The sequence below is a fragment of the Triticum dicoccoides genome, chromosome 7B (assembly GCF_002162155.2).
Source record: "Triticum dicoccoides isolate Atlit2015 ecotype Zavitan chromosome 7B, WEW_v2.0, whole genome shotgun sequence".
Lineage (NCBI taxonomy): Eukaryota > Viridiplantae > Streptophyta > Magnoliopsida > Poales > Poaceae > Triticum > Triticum dicoccoides.
In genome coordinates, this window is record NC_041393.1 from 263,404,066 (window position 1) to 263,422,378 (window position 18,313).

The 18,313-nt window shown below is 44.5% G+C and overlaps 2 protein-coding genes across 2 annotated transcripts; both read right to left on the bottom strand.

The window, feature by feature from the left end:
- Nucleotides 1-1,608: 1,608 nt before the first annotated feature.
- Nucleotides 1,609-2,272, bottom strand: LOC119336120 (auxin-responsive protein SAUR36-like). Its single transcript, XM_037608141.1, has one exon. The coding sequence runs from the start codon at nucleotides 2,213-2,215 to the stop codon at nucleotides 1,781-1,783; it is 435 nt and encodes a 144-aa protein (XP_037464038.1). The 5' UTR covers nucleotides 2,216-2,272; the 3' UTR covers nucleotides 1,609-1,780.
- Nucleotides 2,273-15,437: 13,165 nt separating this feature from the next.
- On the bottom strand, nucleotides 15,438-16,131 carry LOC119339199 (auxin-responsive protein SAUR36-like). The gene has a single exon (XM_037611341.1). It carries the CDS (start codon nucleotides 16,055-16,057, stop codon nucleotides 15,623-15,625), a length of 435 nt encoding a protein of 144 aa, XP_037467238.1. The 5' UTR covers nucleotides 16,058-16,131; the 3' UTR covers nucleotides 15,438-15,622.
- Between the last annotated feature and the right edge of the window lie 2,182 nt (nucleotides 16,132-18,313).

Here is an 18,313-nt window from a genome sequence, read left to right on the forward strand (position 1 = left end):
ATGCATAAAAACTGGGTAATAAAGGGATATGATCAAAGTGTTACTTGCCTTGCTGACGATCTGCAAACCCTAGAGACTCGTAGTAGCACGCTTCGCACTCCGGGTATTCTATCGCAAACAAACAATAGCATACATAAGCACTCAAGCATAGATGCACGGGTAAAACTCAAATAAGATGATCCAAACTGAAAGTTCAACTGAAGAGCTTCGATTTGCAAAAAGAATCACTCGAATCAGAGTTACGAAACTCAAACTACGCTCAAAAGAAGATCGAAACCAAATCTGCTTGAAACCAAATTTTAATTTGTCAAAATCCTATTCAAGTTGATTAAACGAAAAGAGGGGCTTGAGACGAAGATTTTGGCGTTGGTTTCACTGGATTCCGACTAACGGTTAAAAAGTTGCGAGGGTTTGAAGATCAGGGGCTAATCTGCGATAAAAATAATCGCAGATAGGTCCCTGATGAAAAAAAACAGAAAAAGAAAAATCTATCGGACAAACGTCCGCTAACATAGACAAACGAACGAATTCCTTCGTTAAAATGAGCTAACAAACGAGCGTTCGCAAATTAACCTAACCGCAGAAAAACATATCTACTAAAAAACCAATCTAGGGTTTTAAAAAAACCCGAACGGTTTTACCTAATCGAGCGAAAGACCGGCGGCGGCGGCGGCTAACTCCGGCGGCGCTCCGGCGATGTCGGCGGGCGGTGGCGGCGGCGCGGCGCGGGTGGTGGGTGGCGGTGGCTAGGGTTTGGGGCGGAGCGGCGGCTGGGCTGAGGCGGGGCCTCGGGCTCGCCCTTTAAAGGGCCGGCCGGAAGAGTCCGGCTCGGGCACGGCCCGTAGGTCGGTTGCGATTTTTTATACGGACGAAGTAAAATAAATAAAATAAATACCAAAAGGAGTCCAAAAATCCCGAAATAAATTTTCACGGTCCTCTAATAATATTTCGGACAAAGTGAACATTTATTTGGGCTACTAAAGCAATTTTGAAAAATGCATATTTTTCTAATCCAAATAAAATAGCAATAAAATCCAATTAAAATATTTATTTGATTTTAACATTTTTCCTCCAATATTTCTTTTATTTTGGAGAAGTCATTTTATCCCCTCTCTTTTATTTTAATAGAGGAAATATTCAGAGAGAAAAACAATAAAACCAAAATGATCCTCTTTACAAATTTGAGAAAATTCAAACATGAGAATAATGAAATCCCCAACTCTCTCTGTGGGTCAATATGATATGCATATGATGACCTATACATAACATTCCAAATTGAAAATTTGGGATGTTACAAGGCCTACCGAAGCACATCCTTTGTTAATGGTGTATAGAGGATTGGGTCTGCTAGTAGGGTACATTACTTAAAAAAAGACATTAATCCGGTTAGGAAGGTTGTTGGTTGTTCAGGCAACTTGCTCAACAATTTCATTACGGCCATTTGCACCTTGTGGTCTGATTATTTTGATATTTTCCAGCATCTCACATGCCATCCATTTCTTAGTTTCTTCATGTGATTCCTAGTTGGCTTCTGTGGTGGCCTCTCTAATACAGTGCAGAAACTACATTAGCAGTAGTAGCACTAGATACTGTTTCAATGGGCTAAACTTGATTCTTTCTTCTTGTAATCACAATGTGATTATTTTTACATGCATCCATCTGTACATCCACAGTACGGCACCCTTGGAAAAACATTGCACAAAAGGTGTGCTCCAAAAGTACAACCGGGAAAAAAGATGGAACATAAAAACAGAAAGAAAAATCTGGAGACGTTCACTCTTCAAGAGCTGCGCACAGCAAATTGCTGGTGAAGTCCAGTGGCTGCTTGCATCATTCTGCTTGGATGGTGGCAAGTTGTTATTATGGAGCTGAGAAGCGCCCTCTCAACATCTTCAGAGGCCTCTCTCCTGAGCAAACACATTACATACTCCATCATAGTCATATCACAAGGCAGTGTGATCCTCCCCTCACTTGTGAACCCAAACTCTTCCTGCGACATCCTCAGGAGCTCCTCGAAGATCATCGTGCGGAGGCACGCTATGGGGATCTCGAAGCGCCTCCCTTCGGAGGAGTAGACAACAAAGTGGCCCTTGCCTGCAACTGAGCTGCAGGATGGGTGCACATCCTTGTCCGTTGTTGTGACCCTTCTTCGCCCGATGGCACTGATTCCTTGCCACTTCTTGGAAAGTTGACCTAGTTTCTTGGAGCTCATCATGATCACTTGTTTTGATTTTGAAGATGGAATGTGTCTCTGAGAAGAAATGATCAGAGAAAAAAGGTCAGCTTGTGTGTGGCGATGGTTTGTGCCATCATCACGTATTTATAGGGCGTGTGTGCCATGGTAGGGTCTGCATCTTGTACAACTATCACAAAGACCGAGTGTTCCAGAGACAAGTCCATGAACTCCCTTGGTGTGATGTTGCTATCTGTGGTTGCAACTTGCAAGATTTGTTGCCTAGGACCATTTTTTCTCACATGGTGGAGCCATCTTTGCTGGCTAAGTGTATAATTCATCATCACAGCTGGTTGAGCTTTAATATGCGCACACGGCGGTACAAAGCATTGGGTACAGCCCTTTAACTTGCTTGATAATTAACCAGGCACACAAAAACTGCATCATTTTAATAGCATATAAAAGGGCCAATATGTCAGTAAATATATTCATTATCTTATTGCATTGCGCATGTTCAGTGTTATCTTAACATGAGGTGCATTGCATCATTCCGCCATCTTACCATTTCAGGAAATCTTAGAGAAGTTACTCTGCTGCATTTACTGATTTTCCTCATCTCCCTTTCGCTGCAAGTGTCGTGTGATTGACTCAAGATGACTTAACTATCACCACATCTTCTAGAAAGGTGAATCATGTAAATGTAATACAATAATCTGAGCAAACTAGAGGTTCCATGTTCCTATTTAAACTTTTTAATTCAGGTACAAAAACTCGTATTTCCGCTTAGATTCTACTATTTAAACCTTGTGGTCTGATTATTTTGATATTTTCCAGCATCTCACGGGGGTTGGCCAAGCAGTACTACTGTTATTTACGTTAAGACTTAAAAAACACCAATTACATACATACATAAATACAGCTATGTTTCTACCACTAGTCTAGGTTGTTTAAATTCCACAGGATTTTGTCAAACTTCCCAATGGCTCTGTATGCATGCAGCCCAATCCTGTGCTTATTACCATACCACTATAGGGTTTATTGCTCACATGGCTTCAGGTGATACTCTTCAGGAAGGATCAACGGTTAAGATCCGAACATAAGTTTAAACCTGTAACGCCCCGAGAACGATGCTCCAGAAGACTTCCAGCTACTTCGAGTTTTGTCGTGTGATTTGTTTTGTTTGTGCATTCATCATGTCATCTCTTGCATTGCATCATGTCATCATGTCATCATATCATTAATTTTAAAACTCATCTAAATAAATGGTATGGATCCTCGGTCCATTTAAATCGAGGGATATTCACAATGGTGACTTCTTTTATAATATATCCTCTCAATATTAGGGAGCTATAATAAAATTATTCCATTTATTTGGAATTAACAATAACCCACTTGCAAAATAATTCTCCATGCCTTTGTTATCTCACTTCTTGACCTCAAACCTTGCCCATAAATTCTTTCGTCATTTTCCGGAGCTCCACCAAAAATCCGAACATTTTTGGACCTTCCTTTTATCAAGTCCTAGTTCAAACCCATTTGAATTAAATTCAAATGAGTTTGAATTTAAATCTTGCAATCATGGTCTTCCTATTTTTCTTGGATCAAACTCATTTTTGTGAGCCCGGGAAAATTATCCGTGTGTCCAACTTCTTCCCCTAACCTCTCTTTCTTTTCTTTCTTAATCTCCGTTTTTTTTCTTTTAGTAGTGAGAGAGAGCCCAGCCAGGCCTCTGGCCATTTCCTCTCAGGCCCAGCCGCCACGCCGCTACCTAACCCTAGCCTCCCCTCCGCTCGATCTCCATCTCCCTCGTCCTCCCTCCAGCGCCGCATCGCTCGTACCTAGCGCCCGACCCCCACCTCCTCGCCCGATCCCATCTCCCTCGCTCTCTCCCTCGATGCCGCAGCCAGCCAGGGAGAGGAGCTCCCGCGCCTCACGCCCGATCCCCTCTGTTCCTCCTGCACATCAGCCGGCCTCCTTCCTCTCCTCCATGGTGCCTCCTCGCCGCTCGAGGCCTGCAGCCCCGTGCCTCCCTCCGCAGTCGGGTTTGAGCAGGAGCTCCCCGAGTTGCTGCCCGTCCATCGCCTCCACACGCCCTGCCGTCCCCGTGCCAGGACCTCCTCGCCCTGTGCGTCCGACGCCGCCCCGTCTCTACTCGCCCGCATCTGCCTCTCCGCCCTGCGCCCCTTGCTGCCTCCTCGATCGCTTGAAGTCCCCGCCGTCAAGCTCCATGCCACTGCCCCTGCTTCCCTTCGAGCCCTCCTCTGTGTCGCTCGCTCAGGCTACCAGCAGCCTTAGCACGCCAAGGCCCAACCCAGCGTCGCGTCTTCCTCAGCCTGTTGTTCCATCGCCTCCTTGCTGCTGCCAATCGAGGCCCTGGTGTTCCTTCGTTTTGGACCGACAAGACCCGGACTCCGAACGCCAAGTACAACTACGAACCCGAAGACCTCGGATGCATCTGGTGAGGTCTCCTGACGTAGATGTTTTGAGTTTCCTCTCCTCAAATTTCACTAAAATTTTTTTAGGATCACGCGGGTATCTTGGAATCGTTACGATGGTTTTGTGACGAGAACATTGTTCTTGGTGCCTCCTGTCTATTATGTGGCATTGACCCGGGGAGTTGACCTCCGAGGTGTTGTCGTCACAATTTTATCGTTGCAGTTCTCGAATACCTGAGTTTTGCCGACATCGAAAATCTCTTTTATGCAGTTGTTGGTGAGATAACCTCGACGCCACCCAGTACTAGGGCGGGAGTTCGGGAGTATTGCCATAGCTCGTATAACGGATGCTTTTCGAAGGTTGAGGTACACGATTTCCGAAGGTTTCTTGGTTATGTGTTGACGGATGGATACATCTTGGATGTAGGGATTGTTAGTTTTGGGTGAGATATATATTTCTTCCCCTGTATCCCCAACACCAGATTGCATAACCAGAAAGTTTCGGGAGTTTTATAGGTGGGAATCCAAGTAGCTCCTAGAATATCTTTTCGACAGATGCATGATACGAGATTGGGATTTGACGTCTAGTGGTCCGCCTTTCCACGGTCGTTTTTACAGTGGTCTCGTTGTGTCTTAAAGAACCATTGGCTATGCTGGTTCAGGGACACTTCGTATGTCATGTGCACTGCCTTGTACATGATGGTGTTGTACACTCGAGCCCGTGTGGGCCCCACCACGAAAATTTCGGACGGAATCTCTATCATATGTTTGTTCCGGCTTATTCTGCAAGCCAAATCCTTTGTTTTGTTTTATTTGTGGTATTCAAGTTGCTTCGAAGTCAAATGTTGAATCCATACCTTTCATAAACGGTGTTCTCATATTGCTATGTGAATACTAATCCTTCTTGATCATCGAGGTCATCATGTTAATTCTTTTCCAACCGGTGCGATTCTCTTCGAGATGATCCCATCATTCTCCCCATCCACAAGATCAACTCTAAGTTTTCCCACCGGTGTTTGTTTCATCCGTCCCAAGTTGTCTTTGTTTTCCCGCCCTCCCACCCTTTTCTTCAAGGACTCATATATTTTAATCAAGTATCCATTTATTCATGTGAAGTCACTTCAACCTTTTCAATCAATGTTCTGATCCGGTGATCCCTCGTGAAGATGCTCACGAGCTTCAAGTTTATTATTCTTTGTCTCTTTTATTCTCCGGTGGATTTACCTCAAGCTTTCGGTGTTGATCATATCCTTATCCTCGTTCAAATGCTATCCCATGTCGGTGCCTCTCATAATTGTTCACCTCTCTCTATTCTTATTCGGAGTGCTCAAGATATCTCGGAAGATTCGTGTTTCCATTCTCAATCAGTTCAAGTTATTTTGAGGTTGTTATCTCATTCAAGCCATTTAATTCAACCGGTGCAATCCCCCCTTTCAATCAATCGTTCAATGATGTTTTCTTTTGAGTGGGCCCTAACCCACATGTCTTTTCCCAGGATCTTACCTGACTCTTCTAATTATCAGGATCCATTCGCAAATTCATTTCCAAGTTTGATGTAAGAATGAATTTTCATCAGTCATATTCTTTCTCCAAGATCACTTTCAAAATATTTTCATCGTTGGTTCATCATTTCTATTCTTCTTTGTTCCGAAGTGCCTCAACAATTTTGGTGGTTCGTTCAACATTTCATTTCCTTCGTTATCATATCAAATATTTGTTGTTTCCAAATCCCACCGATGGTTCCATCAATACCTTCTCAAGTTTGTGCTATATCTCTCTTAATCCTTTCTACGAGAATAAGTAGTATGCCAAATCCATTGCTTGTCATCAATTTAATTTGATGAAGGATAAGCATACAATAAATCTTATTCTTATTTCCTCTAGGTGATTCAATTATTTTCTTCCGGAGATTGTTCATGATGAAGTAATTCTTGGCTTCTTGTAGTTCATCTTTTCTTTCTGGAGTTCCAAGTTCTCTCGGTTATATCGTCGCGAAACTCCTTCTAAATCATTGCAAGGCTTCACCTTGTGTTTTCAACTTCTCTTTCTTTCTATCATTCTTTTATTACCAGAGTTCTTCATGGAGGCTCAACATGGTGGTTCGTCAAGGATTCTTTTCATTCTTCAATTGTCTTCAAGATTTCTCTCGAAGTTATGATCCGCCAAGTTTTACTCTAAAATAAACATGGTGCTCAACACATGTTTTTTTTTCTGAGGAGTTCAAGTATTCTTCTTCTTGCATTTCGAAGTGCAATTCTTCCTACCTTATCTCTTGAGATGGTGTTATGTCACTCTTGACAATTTCCTTCATGTTTCATGATTCACATGTTGTCAAGAACGAGGTATTTTAAATCCATTAATCTCTTCATTGGAGTTATCTTGTGTCATATTTCACCTAAAGCCTTCCCTAAGGATTGTTGCTATTTGTGGTGCTTATCAATGATCCAAGTTTTCTCCTATCCTCTCGGCAAAAGCAGTTTACATCTCTTCGTTGATCTCAAGCAAGCAATTGTTTCCGTTAGTGGCCGGTTGTCACCTCATAATTTTGAGATGTTTTCCATAAGCCCACTACAAGCTTATTCGTTTCGTTGTTGGTTTCCAACAACTCCGTTATAACCTTCTTGGAAGGGTGCTTTCCAAATTCATTTGTGGCAGAAGTTGGCATTTTCTTCTCCATTCTGTTATTCCAATGGTCTATCTTCTATTCTTTCTTCCGGAGGCATTGTGATGTTGCTCTCTTCACTCATCATCGCGAATTGTGAGGATCGTGTTCTTTTCGGGCTTATCCAGTTAACCGAAGTGTTGTGTCATCTCTTCAAGTTCTTTTCATCTTATCAAGTCATGCGCCTCTTTTCAATCGGAGTGCTGTCAGAATTTGTTCTTCCTTGTCCCGTGTTTATCTTGTTTCAACCAGAGTGGTTCCAATTCCTTCTTGTCCATTGTACTCGTCATTCATAGCTTTGCAGCCTCCAAGGTTCACATGGTGTTCCTTGTTTCTATTTTTCTACCGCAGTTCTCTCAATTGTGTTCAACTCCGTTGTGTTCTTTCTTTCAACTTTTCAACCTCTCAAGGTTCTTTGGTTTCACTCATTGGTCGAAGAAGCAACTTAGCTTTACCTCTTCTCTTCCTCTTACGTTTTCTCTCCGGTGCCATTCTAGATCTCGGGACGAGATCCTCTTGTAGTGGTGGAGTGTTGTAACGCCCCGAGACCGACGCTCCAGAAGACTTCCAGCTACTCCGAGTTTTGTCGTGTGATTTGTTTTGTTTGTGCATTCATCATGTCATCTCTTGCATTGCATCATGTCATCATGCCATCATATCATTAATTTTAAAACTCATCTAAATAAATGGTATGGATCCTCGGTCCATTTAAATCGAGGGATATTCACAATGGTGACTTCTCTTTATAACATATCCTCCCAATATTAGGGAGCTATAATAAAATTATTCCATTTATTTGGAATTAACAATAACCCACTTGCAAAATAATTCTCCATGCCTTTGTTATCTCACTTCTTGACCTCAAACCTTGCCCATAAAGTTTTTCGTCATTTTCCGGAGCTCCACCAAAAATCCGAACATTTTTGGACCTTCCTTTTATCAAGTCCTAGTTCAAACCCATTTGAATTAAATTCAAATGAGTTTGAATTTAAATCTTGCAATCATGGTCTTTCTATTTTTCTTGGATCAAACTCATTTTTGTGAGCCCAGGAAAATTATCCGTGTGTCCAACTTCTTCCCCTAACCTCTCTTTCTTTTCTTTCTTAATCTCCGTTTTTTTTCTTTTCTTTTAGTAGTGAGAGAGAGCCCAGCCAGGCCTCTGGCCATTTCCTCTCCACCTGGGCCGACCCAACCGGCCTCTCAGGCCCAGCCGCCACGCTGCTACCTAACCCTAGCCTCCCCTCCGCTCGATCTCCATCTCCCTCGTCCTCCCTCCAGCACCGCATCGCTCGTACCCAGCGCCCGACCCCCACCTCCTCGCCCGATCCCATCTCCCTCGCTCTCTCCCTCGATGCCGCAGCCAGCCAGGGAGAGGAGCTCCCGTGCCTCACGCCCGATCCTCTCTGTTCCTCCTGCACATCAGCCGGCCTCCTTCCTCTCCTCCATGGTGCCTCCTCGCCGCTCGAGGCCTGCAGCCCCGTGCCTCCCTCCGCGGTCGGGTTTGAGCAGGAGCTCCCCGAGTTGCTGCCCGTCCGTCGCCTCCACACGCCCTGCCGTCCCCGTGCCAGGACCTCCTCGCCCTTCTCCTCGCCCTGTGCGCCCGACGCCGCCCCGTCTCCGCTCGCCCGCATCTGCCTCTCCGTCCTGCGCCCCTTGCTGCCTCCTCGATCGCTTGAAGTCCCCGCCGTCAAGCTCCATGCCACTGCCCCTGCTTCCCTTCGAGCCCTCCTCTGCGTCGCTCGCTCAGGCTACCAGCAGCCTTAGCACGCCAAGGCCCAACCCAGCGCCGCGTCTTCCTCAGCCTGCTGTTCCATCGCCTCCTTGCTGCTGCCAATCGAGGCCCTGGTGTTCCTTCGTTTTGGACCGACAAGACCCGGACTCCGAACGACAAGTACAACTACGAACCCGAAGACCTCGGATGCATCAAGTTCCTCTACGACCTGAGTACAACTACCGTCGACATGCTTTTCGCCAAGTACCTCTCGGATCCGACAAGTACCCCTTCGGATATGCCGAGGTCGACTACGCTCGGTGATGCGACAAGTTCCTTGTGGTGACCCCGAACATCTACGGAACATGAACAACTACTTCCACTACGAGATGTACATTTACCGTCGCCAAGATCGCGAGTACCTCTACCGTCACCGCGAATGACTACTTCCATGACGTCCGTGAACCACTACTTCCACTACCGTCGCGAGAACAACTACTTCCACTACATCACGAGAACGTCTACTCCCCTTGACGAACTTGATCCGCTCCGAAATGCACGCTTCGAAGGTATAACCCGAGACGACCATGATGAGATGCCCTTGCATGTATGAGATGAATCGTATGTTTGCACCGTGCCCGTTTGTTCCTTGCACGTTTGCCGTAAGCCATGCCACAGTTATGTGGGACACCCGGAATCCGGGATCACCCCACCATCTTGCATGACTCGCTCACGCTCACTTCCTTTTGCACCGGTATCTCTGTGAGCTACCGGAACCGATATGTTGCCGTGGCATCATTTTCGGATGTGTTGCCATGGCACCATTTTTGTTTCGCCGCCGTGGCACCCTTTTCGTTCCGCCATGGTGACCAAATGCTTCATAACATGCTCATGTTAACGTTTTCATAAAATTGCATAAACTTGTATATGTCATCCGCATCATGATAACAACAATTAAAATGTTTATAATTGTGTTTGCATTAAACTACTAAATATCATGGGGACTTTCCGGAATTGTTGTTTGTTGGTTCCGACCTCATTTAAACTTGCCTAGATAATTAGTTTAATTATGCTTCACCCCTTGCCATGTTTAATAACATTTAATATTGTTGTACCTAAACGAGAGAGAACTAAATAATTATTGTGGTGTTCCGTCAATATGCAACTCGTTGCATATTGAGCTCCACTTAACTTGTAGTGTTGTTTTTGCATATTGCCATACCATGCCTCATTAAACCGGACATGCATCATATTTGGTTGTGCATCAAGCCATGATTATGTGATGGTTGTTTACCACGTTGTTTGCTTCTTTCCGGTTTGCTTCTCTCGTTAGCTTCTGTTTCGTTCCGGAGTTGTGAGGATTCGTTCGACTACATCCGTTTGTCTTCTTCTTGGACTCGTTCTTCTTCCTTGTGGGATTTCAGGCAAGATGACCATTACCCTCGATATCACTTCTATCTTTGCTTGCTAGTTGCTTCGTTCTATCACTATGCTGCGTTACCTATCACTTGTTTACCATGCCTCCCATATTGCCATGTCAACCTCTAACCTTTTCACCCTTCCTAGCAAACCATTGCTTGGCTATGTTACCGCTTTTGCTCAGCCCCTCTTATAGCATTGTTAGTTGCAGGTGAAGTTGAAGATTGCTCCATGATGGACAGGATTATGTTGGGATATCACAATATCTCTTATTTAATTAATGCATCTACATACTTGGTAAAGGGTGGAAGACTCGGCCTTTTGCCTGGTGTTTTGTTCCACTCTTGTCGCCCTAGTTTCCGTCATACCGGTGTTATGTTCCCGGATTTTGCGTTCCTTACGCGGTTGGGTGATTTATGGGACCCCCTTGATAGTTCGCTTTGAATAAAACTCCTCCAGCAAGGCCCAACCTTGGTTTTAACATTTGCCACCTAAGCCTTTTTCCCTTGGGTTCTGCAGACTCAAGGGTCATCTTTATTTCAGCCCCCCCCCCCCGGGGGCCAGCGCTTGTCTAAGTGTTGGTCCGAACTAGAGCCCTTTGCAGCGCCCCCTCAGGGAAACTTGAGGGCTGGTGTTACTCGTAGGATGTCTCATCTGGTGTGCCCTGAGAATGAGATATGTGCAGCTCCTATCGGGATTTGTCGGCGCATCGGGCGGTTTTGCTGGTCTTGTTTTACCATTGTCGAAATGTCTTGCGAACCGGGATTCCGAGGCTGATCGGGTCTTCCCGGGAGAAGGTATATCCTTCGTTGACCGTGAGAGCTTGTGATGGGCTAAGTTGGGACACCCCTGCAGGGTATAAACTTTCGAAAGTCGTGCCTGCGGTTATAGGCAGATGAGAATTTGTTAATGTCCGGTTATAGATAACTTGACACCAGATCCGAAGTAAAACGCATCAACCGCGTGTGTAGCCGTGATGGTCTCTTCTCGGCGAAGTCCGGGAAGTGAACACGGTTTTGGGTTATGTTTGACGTAAGTAGGAGTTGAGGATCACTTCTTGATCATTGCTAGCTTCACGACCGTTCCGTTTGCTTCTCTTCTCGCTCTTATTTGCGTATGTTAGCCACCATATATGCTTAGTCGCTGCTGCAACCTCACCACTTTACCCCTTCCTTTCCCATAAGCTTAAATAGGCTTGATCTCGCGGGTTTTGAGATTGCTGAGTCCTCGTGACTCACCAGATACTATCACAACAGTTGCAGGTGCCGATGATACCAGTGCAGGTGATGCAACCGAGATCAGATGGGAGCTCAACAAAGACCTTGGTTGTTGCTATGTTTCGTTTTATGTTGATCAGTAGTGGAGCCCAGTTGGGACGATCGGGGATCTAGCAGTTGGGTTATCTTCTTTTCTTTTGTCTTCGTCCGTAGACGGACTATGTGTGTACTCTGAATGATGTATGATTTATTATATGTTCATTGTGTGAAGTGGCGATTGTAAGCCAACTCTTTATCCCATTCTTGTTCATTACATGGGATTGTGTGAAGATGACCCTTCTTGCGACAAACCACAATGCGGTTATGCCTTTAAGTCGTGCTTCGACACGTGGGAGATATAGCCGCATCGTGGGTGTTATAAAACCTTGCCAAGTAATTTGTCATTGATGTGGTTTGTTGTGCTTAAGCATTTTTCTGTTGAGAAGCTAAAGCAACGTGTTCTTGTTATGGTTTAGGAGGGAACGGACTGAAAATAAACACATTGTATTATCAGATCTAGGCTTTCTGTATTTGGAATGCTATTCTATGGATGAAATGAGGATATTCCTTGGTTGTGAATCTAATGTATATCTGGTAGGTGAGCAAATGGTCCAGGACTTACGCGTAGTAATCAATGGCAGTAGTTGGTGAGCAAACAAGGCCATGAGTCTACCCATGCATTGTTGGCTACAATGGAGGCAATGTGATTTAAATTGGATAGTACTGGGCCAATTTGCAGTTGGCGCATGCACTCGTGGTCCTTGCAGAGGTCCTAGCTGAGACGCGGTGGTTAGATGGTTGGATACTTACATACTGCAGAATTAGGTTATTTAGGATGTTCCGCAGGGGCTTCCTTGGATGATGAAGCTCATTATTTTTATTTGAAACTTATGAAGGTCAGTCACTTCATGAGCTTCTCAGTGGTATACTGGCAAATATCAGTACTGCAGCCCGTAGGCTCCAGATTTTGTAGGAGGTTTACAGAAGCAGCATCTTTTGTTAATTGTGTATAAAGAATTGGATTTGCTGGGTTTTTTTAGAAGGGGGGGCTCCCCGGCCTTTGCATCAGAACGATGCATACGGGCATAATTATAAATAAATAGGTTCGACAATATTTCAAAGTCTGGAAAAGAAAATAAAGGGAAGCTCACACAGAGCCTCAACGCAAACAGACAAAAAGCCACAGAGCCACAACCGGCTGGCAGAATAAAGATAGGAAAACTAATCGCCTAACCTATTACATGACCGCCATCCAAACCGTTGAAGATATCCCGCGCAACCATCTCCCACCGGACAGACCCAGTAACCAAATGCTCCCTGGCCGCCATCGGAGTGAGTAAGGACCACAAACGGATCAGCGCCGTAGCGCGGAATAAAACTTGCAAAAAATGGATAGTTGTTGTTCTGTTAAAAGCCAAATCATTCCTGCAATTCCAAATTGCCCATAACAACGCACATACTCCAACACGAATGTGTCCAGCACTATCGGACTCTATCCCAGCAAGCCACGTTTCAAACAACGAACCTACCGAGTCCGGGGGAGTAATGTTAAAGGCAATTTGCACCGTGCGCCACAAGACTCTCGCCAACGGGCACTCGAAGAAAAGGTGCTTAATGGTCTCGTCCCGATCACAGAAGCTACACCTAGTAGAGCATGTCCAATTGCGCTTAACCAAGTTGTCCTTTGTTAAAATGACTTGTTTATGTACAAACCACATAAACACTTTAATCTTCAAAGGAACTTTAACTTTCCAAACATGTTTGGAACTAGGAAGGACACTAGAGTTAATGACATCGATATACATCGACTTAACCGTAAACACTCCAGACCTAGTAAATTTCCAACACAATTGATCGGGTTGATGATCCAATTGAACCTCCATCAATCTAGTCACCAAATGAAGCCAAGCTTCCACCTATCACCAATAAGCACCCTTCGAAACTGGATATTAAGGAGAACAGACTGCATAATCGTCGCAACCAGCGCGTCACGTCGTTGAACAATACGATACAGGGACGGGTACTGTAACGCCAATGGCGTATCACCAAGCGAAGTATCCTCCCAGAAACAGATATTGTTACCATTACCGACGATAAACTTTGTTCTATTAAAGAAGGCAGCCTTAACTCTCATAAGCCCCTTCCAAAACGGTGAGTCCGTTTGTCTCACGGTCACCTGTGACAAAGTCTTGGACTGCAGATACTTGTTACGAAGAATCTGTGCCCATGTTGCGTCCTTCTCAACAGATAACTTATACAGCCACTTACTGAGAAGGCATCTGTTCTTTACCTCAAGATTCTCAACACCCAGACCCCCTTGGTCCTTTGGTCGACAGATTACATCCCATTTGGCTAGACGGTACTTTCTCTTAAGATCATCACTCTGCCAAAAGAATCTTGATCGGTAAAAGTCCAGCCTTTTCCGAACCCCGACTGGAACTTGGAAGAACGATAGAAGGAACATCGGCATACTCGTGAGCACCGAATTGATAAGAATCAGCCGCCCTCCATAAGACATGAGTTTGCCCTTCCAGCAACTGAGTTTTTTCTCAAACCGATCCTCGACGCACTTCCACTCTCTGTTTGTTAGCTTACGATGGTGAATGGGTATACCTAGGTACGTAAAAGGTAAAGCCCCTAATTCACATCCGAACAATTGCCTATAAGCCTCTTGTTCCTCCTTGGCTCTACCAAAGCAGAACAACTCGCTTTTGTGAACGTTAATCTTTAATCCGAACAATTGTTCAAATAAGCATAACACCAACTTCATATTTCTCGCTTTTACCAAGTCATGCTCCATAAAGATGATTGTATCATCAGCGTATTGCAGAATGGAGACACCCCCATCTACCAGATGAGGCACCAAGCCACCCACCTGACCGGCCTCCTTTGCCCTTCCTATAAGAATTGCCAACATGTCCGCCATAATGTTGAACAAAATAGGAGACATCGGGTCACCTTGCCTCGGGCCTTTGTGTGTCTGGAAATAATGACCTATATCGTCATTCACTTTAATTCCAACACTACCTTTTTGCGTGAAGGACTCTACCTGGCGTTGCCAAGCTTCATCGAATCCCTTCATACGCAAGGCATGTTGAAGGAAGGGCCATTTGACTTTGTCATACGCTTTCTCGAAATCCATTTTGAAAATAACCCCATCCAGTTTTTTCGTGTGGATCTCATGGAGCATTTCATGAAGGACCACAACCCCTTCAAGGATGTTCCTGTCCAGCATGAAAGCAGTTTGGGTAGGCTGTACCACAGCATGCGCAATCTCTGCGAGCCTATTAGTCCCAACCTTGGTAAAGATTTTGAAACTAACATTCAGAAGACAGATGGGCCTGAATTGCTCAATCTCACAGCCTCTAATTTCTTAGGGAGAAGGGTTATGGTACCAAAATTCAGCTGAAAAAGCTGAAGCTGCCCAGAGAAAAGATTATTAAACAGAGGCAAAAGATCCCCTTAATAATAGGCCAACACTTGGTTTGGTACTGATTTTTCCTGCTTACAATTTCATACAGCATTTGGTATTGGAACTCACTTCTCTGATGGCATCCATACATACAAGAATATTGTAGACTCTAAAACAGTACTCCCTCCTTCCCATAATATAATGTTATTACAACCTAGTAGTAACAATATAGTTTCTTTTCGTTTGTTTTGCCTTTTTGCATTCGCTGTATAGCTCTAAAACGTGTGTCTTCTTGGTGTTACTTGTAGTACAAAATGATAGTATGTATTTAGATGCATTTGAGAATGAGAGAAAAAAAAAGTAGTTAGATATTGTTTCAATGTGGTAAGCTTGATCCTTGTATTCGAAATCACAATGTGATTATTCTTACATGCATCCATCTGTACATCCACGGGACAATTGGAAAAAAGCCGCACAGAAGTGTGCTCCAAAAGTACGTCCGGGAAAAAAAGATGGAAGGTGAAAAAAGAAAGAAGCTGCCAGATCTTCGTTTTTCAGGAGCTGTGCACAGAGAATTGCTGGTTAAGTCCGCTGTTTGGTTGCATCACTCTGCTTGGGCGGTGGCAAGTCGTCACTATGGAACTGAGGAGTGCCCTCTCAACATCTTGGGAGGCCTCTCTCCTGAGCAAACACATCACATACTCCATCATTGTTGTATCACAAGGCAGAGTGATCCTGCCATCGCTTGTGAACCCAAACTCCTCCTGAGACATCCTCAGGAGCTCCTCGAAGACCGTTGTGCGGAGGCACACCAGGGGGATCTCGAACCGCCTCCCGTCGGAAGAGTAGACAACGAAGTGGCCCTTGCCTGCAACTGAGCTGCATGATGGGTGGATATCCTTGTCTGATGTTGCGAACCTTCTCCGCCCGATGGCGCCAATGCCCTGCCACTTCTTGGAAAGCTGAGCTAGCTTCCTGGAGCTGATCATGGTTGCTTGTTTTGTTGCAAGGAGATGGGCTGTGACTCTGAGATGGAATAATCAGAGAAAAAAGTCGGTCTGTGTGTGTGTGTGTCTGTCGATGGTTTGTGCCATAATCATATATTTATAGTGGGCAGGTCTGGTGGGAAATCTGCATCTTGGTTTCCACAATTATCATAGATAGGAAATCGTTAGGGGACAAGACCATGAACTCCCTTGGTGGGATGTTCCTATCTGTACGTGGTTGCAACTTTGCAGGACTAAATGCATAGGACCACTGTCTCTCACACATGGTGGAGCCATCTTTGCTAGCTTGGTACGTAGATAGTGGGTTGAGCTTTGAGATAGCTGTACAAGATAGTAGGACCCGTCCTTTAGTTTACGTAGAATTGTGTTTGAAGCAACGTACCTTATTAGGTAATAAACATATTTACTAACTTGCTGCCCCTTCCGTGCGTTATTATGCTGCTTTTGTTTTTCCAGTTATTTTTTTTACAAAAGCTTTTTATGTTGTTTTTGCTGATTTTCCTCCTGCCCCTTTTTGTTTCAGGTGCTATGTGATTGGCTCAAAATGTTTCAGCTATCATCATATTTTCTAGAATGGTGTGTAATATAGAAATGTCCCAACAGTTAACTTGCAGCTTCGATCCGCCCTCGGGTGATACAATTAACCAGTAAACCACATTTCCCTTTGATTGTACTATGTTTCAGATACACAAGAACCTTGTGGTGTTCTAGTTGCCATAACAATATTACAGCATATTTAGATTTGGAAGACATTAATCACAAACAGCTTCACATCTGCTTCTTCATTTCTTAATCCTGATAGTATGGGTGTCTAAATTCCATAGGATGTCAATGAACTTTCTACAACTCTGTAAACATGCAATCCCGCTCTATTCATTGCCCATGACCTTGTCACTTCCAACAACGATCAATTTCAAATGCATTATACTACTTGATTTTAGCACTAAGAGTTTTCATTACTACTGTACACGATAAGTTTAATTAGTTAAATGGGCTCCCATGTCATGTTACAACTCTACTGAAGACCTCTTTAGGAGTTATAACGGAAGTTTAAACCTTGCCAAACAATGTTAGTGTGGTTTCTTGTTCCTGAGCTCTGCTTCTACCAACAAGCTAAAGCAATGTGTTCTGGCCATTAAGAAGAATATTGTGGCTTGAGCGTTCAGAATGGTGTTAGCTTGTTAGGTTAACTTATGATCCACGACTTGCGTGTAATTTTGTTTTGACACCAGTTAGCAAGTAGCAAGGCCATAAATCTGGTCATGCGATGTTGGCTGCAATAGAGGCAATGATTTGAACTGGATATCGGTGGGTCGACATGCAGTTAGTGCATCGGGGTCCTTGTGGAGGCCAAAGTGGTTAGATGATTTGCGATGTAGTAGTATGATAGGCAGTGGTACCATGTTGGGCAGAAGCATTATTCAGACAACTACTCAAGTCTGAGCTTTCGTCAACACGGAGGGGACATTTAGGACAGCGTCAGCTGGAGAGCCACCATCAAGTGGGTTCCTTGGGATGTTTCGTGCGACCTTCCGAAGCTTACTACATGGCCGTGGTACTGAGTACTGATCCGTGCAGTAGCTGAAAGACATGAGGGCAGGGGAGCATTGTAGGGCCTAGAGAGTTAAGAAGCAGCTTCCTTTGTTACGCATTAATTTGGTTAGGAAGGTCTTGGTTGGTTCAAGCAGCTTGGTGGACAATTCAATACGGCTGTTGTACCTTGTGGCCCGGCCCAATTGATTTCCAGCATCAATTCAGTTAGGAAGGTCTTGGTTGTGACGCGGTGCCCTCATTTCATTGCTTCTTCCTGCCATTCCTAACAGGCCTACAGAAACAGTGCAGCTAACCTGGTTATCATCTCAACCAAGTTCGTGGAGAACTGGAGATCATTTGGTACCAGCGCCAATTCTTTTGTCAATCGTTCGATCTCATTTTGTGCTGAAACAGGCTTCTTGATGGCATCTAGTAACGAGCTTAGCAGATTCTTGAGTTGACATATATAGTACACTTTCGTATGCTTTGTTTTGCACCCGAATTCGAGATTAAATCATATGCGAAGACTGGACATCCAGATGATGGGCAGCAGTCAGAATGATGAAGAAGCTTGTTATGGCTCTTGTTTCGGAGTGTACTTCCTTTTCTGATCTTTGCTTTTGTGTCTAAACTTTTGGCTTGAAGGCCAAGACTCTGGGCCGGGTGCTTGTTCAACCTGCTGTGGCTGGTTTCATTCCAACAATA

Excerpts from the sequence above, each read along its gene's own strand:
- LOC119336120 (XM_037608141.1), bottom strand. The coding sequence starts at position 2,215 with ATGATGAGCTCCAAGAAACTAGGTCAACTTTCCAAGAAGTGGCAAGGA.
- LOC119339199 (XM_037611341.1), bottom strand. The coding sequence starts at position 16,057 with ATGATCAGCTCCAGGAAGCTAGCTCAGCTTTCCAAGAAGTGGCAGGGC.